The sequence below is a fragment of the Watersipora subatra genome, unplaced genomic scaffold (assembly GCF_963576615.1).
Source record: "Watersipora subatra unplaced genomic scaffold, tzWatSuba1.1 SCAFFOLD_30, whole genome shotgun sequence".
Lineage (NCBI taxonomy): Eukaryota > Metazoa > Bryozoa > Gymnolaemata > Cheilostomatida > Watersiporidae > Watersipora > Watersipora subatra.
In genome coordinates, this window is record NW_027045348.1 from 396,273 (window position 1) to 399,118 (window position 2,846).

General features: G+C 42.6%; 1 protein-coding gene across 1 annotated transcript; it reads left to right on the forward strand.

Annotated features, from left to right (window-relative positions):
• Positions 1–254: 254 nt before the first annotated feature.
• On the forward strand, positions 255–1,912 carry LOC137410370 (uncharacterized). The gene is made up of 2 exons (XM_068095798.1): positions 255–1,764; positions 1,863–1,912. The coding sequence occupies exons 1-2, from the start codon at positions 255–257 to the stop codon at positions 1,910–1,912; spliced, it is 1,560 nt and encodes a 519-aa protein (XP_067951899.1).
• Positions 1,913–2,846: the final 934 nt, after the last annotated feature.

Consider the following 2,846-nt stretch of genomic DNA (forward strand, 5'->3'; position numbering starts at 1 on the left):
ATTCCTTATTCACTTATGTACTATTGTTCGTTATTCATAATATACGTTCTACAGCATTAACTACACACATATTCAACAATGGCAACAAGGATGGGATTCGTAATTATCTCAATGTCCCCTATCGTTTTACTGTATTAGTTACCTGTATTTTTGTACTAGAACTGTTGCCTTTTTCTTGCGCAAGACACACGTTGTTGTGCATCTTTTTCTTAACAGAAATTCTCTCATAAGGCTCAACAAGCATTAATTTTGCAATGGCAGCTCAAAATTCCATTGGACGCATGGAACCATTTGATGAGTCAATTGAATCATTCACATGTTATTTAGAGCGTTTTGATTTCTACACGGAAGCTAATAGCATTGATGATAGCAAGAAAAAGGCAACTTTTCTGAGCCTCATAGGTCCCAAGTTATATAAACTATTACGTGGTCTCGCAGCACCAGATAGACCAACAGCTAAGTCATTCAAAGAATTAACCACGCTGCTAAGTAATCATATCTCACCACCTCCACTCGAAATTGCGGAAACATATCGCTTTCATCAACGAAACCAGCTACCTGGTGAAAGCATCCATGAGTATGTTGCACAACTCAAGTTACTTGCTGAGCATTGCAATTTTGAAGGTGCGTACCGTGAACGGGTACTACGTGATAGACTGGTCTGTGGAATTTACTGCGAAAATGCTCGCCGCAAACTGTTAACTGTAGCAGACTTAAATCTTTCACGTGCCATAGAGATTGCTCGAGGTATGGAGCAGGCTGGGAAAGATGCCGAAGTCATGACACAACGACAGCCAACAGAATCTAAAGTCTGTCACATCTCTAACATGCATTCGCCTACTACCAGTGGCAAACCTTGGCCTTGTCGTTCCTGCGGGAGCACCCTTCATCCAAGAAAGCAATGCCCACACCTTCAAGCTGAATGTTTTAAATGTGGTCGGAAAGGCCATCTTCAATCTGTTTGTGAACAGAAAACTCCAAGTAAAAGACCTCAACTCCAGAAGCCTCATAGACGAGCACAAAACACACACAGTGTAATGTCAGATGCAATTACAGAGGAGCATGAAGATATAGCTCATATAAACACACTGTCTAAGGAGCACAGCCACCCACCAATCATGCTAGATACACTCATCAATGGTATCCCAGTGAAAATGGAACTTGATACAGGTGCAGGAGTGTCCACAATGCCATATCATATCTACAAAAAGATTAAAGGCTCATCGGAACTCCAACCTACATCTACTACTTTGAAACCATACGGCGCAACGCAGTCAATTAAGCCGAAAGGAGTCATCTACCCAACTGTGCATTTCAGCAAGCAAGAAAGTAAAGCAAGGATGTTTGTGCTAGATAAATCCGAGGGTGAGCAGGTCCCATTGTTTGGAAGGGAATGGTTAAACCACTTTAAATTAAACTGGTCAGAGATCAAGGCTAATCGGGTCGAGGCAACGGCACAACTGATGGACACTCTAGTTGCAAAGTACCCGTCCTTATTCAAGCAAACTTTAGGAGAAATGAAAAAGGTTGAAGCAACGCTCCGTACGCGCCCAAGTGCTATTCCTATTCGGCAAAAGCACCGAGTTGTACCATTCGCATTGCGGGCAAAAGTAGAACAAGAACTTGAATCTCTCCTAAATGAAAACGTTATCTCTCCAGTAGAACATAGTGAATGGGCAACACCTGTAGTTCCCGTCATAAAACCCAATGGTTCCATTAGGCTGTGTGGAGACTTTAAAGTTACCCTAAATCCTCAGCTAGTTGGTGACTCATATCCTATGCCATCTATAGATGACCTTCAAGAAAAAATGAGTGGCGGAAAGTTATTCTCCAAATTAGATTTGTCAAAGGCCTTTGCTCAGATCAAACTAGATGCAGCTTCAAAGCCTTTAGTTACTATCACTACACATAAAGGACTGTTCCAGTACAATCGACTCCCATACGGGGTGGCCTCAGCGCCTGCCATCCACCAGAGAGCAATGGATGACATACTGGGTAGCCTACCAAATGTCTTATGTTATCAAGACGACATATTTATTACTGGTCAGAACTATGAATCACATCTATCTACTTTGCATAGCGTTTTAGACCGTCTACAGAATTATGGGCTAAAGGTCAATAAAGAAAAGTGCTGCCTCCTACAATCATCAATTATTTATTTAGGACATCGCATAGATCAACACGGCCTGCACCCTATGGAAAGCAAGGTTAAGGCTATCAAAGAGGCTCCAACACCTACAAATATTGGTGAGCTTCGATCTTTCATAGGCTTAGTGAACTACTATCAAAAGTTTTTACCAAACTTAGCAACAGTCATGCACCCATTGCATCAACAGTTACGCAAAAATGCTCACTGGAACTGGTCTTCACAATGTCAAGAAGCCTTTGTTCAGTTAAAGCAGCTGTTGTCTACAGACTGCGTGTTGACACCATACGATGTTAACTCTCCTCTGATACTGGCCTGTGATGCCTCAGCATACGGGGTAGGGGCAGTCTTATCGCACAAACTTTCAAATGGTGAAGAAAAGCCCATAGCATTTGCTTCTCGAACATTAAGCCCAAGTGAGCGAAACTATGCCCAAATCGAACGAGAGGCACTATCAATTATCTTTGGGGTAACAAAATTCCACCTCTACTTGTATGGCCGCTCATTTACCTTGCTCACTGACCATAAGCCATTGGTTACAATTCTAGGCCCAAAAACCGGTGTTCCTCCTATTGCTGCGATGAGAATGCAAAGATGGGCCGCTATTCTAACAGCGTATACATACGACATAGAATACAAGTCATCACTCGCTCATGCGAATGCTGATGCTATGTCACGGCTTCCGCAGCCATGCAGAAGA

Coding starts and splice junctions, on each gene's coding strand:
- LOC137410370 (XM_068095798.1), top strand. CDS start 255: ATGGCAGCTCAAAATTCCATTGGACGCATGGAACCATTTGATGAGTCA. Junction 1,765..1,862: donor CCTAAATCCTCAGCTAGTTG/GTGACTCATATC, acceptor GCCTTTGCTCAG/ATCAAACTAGATGCAGCTTC.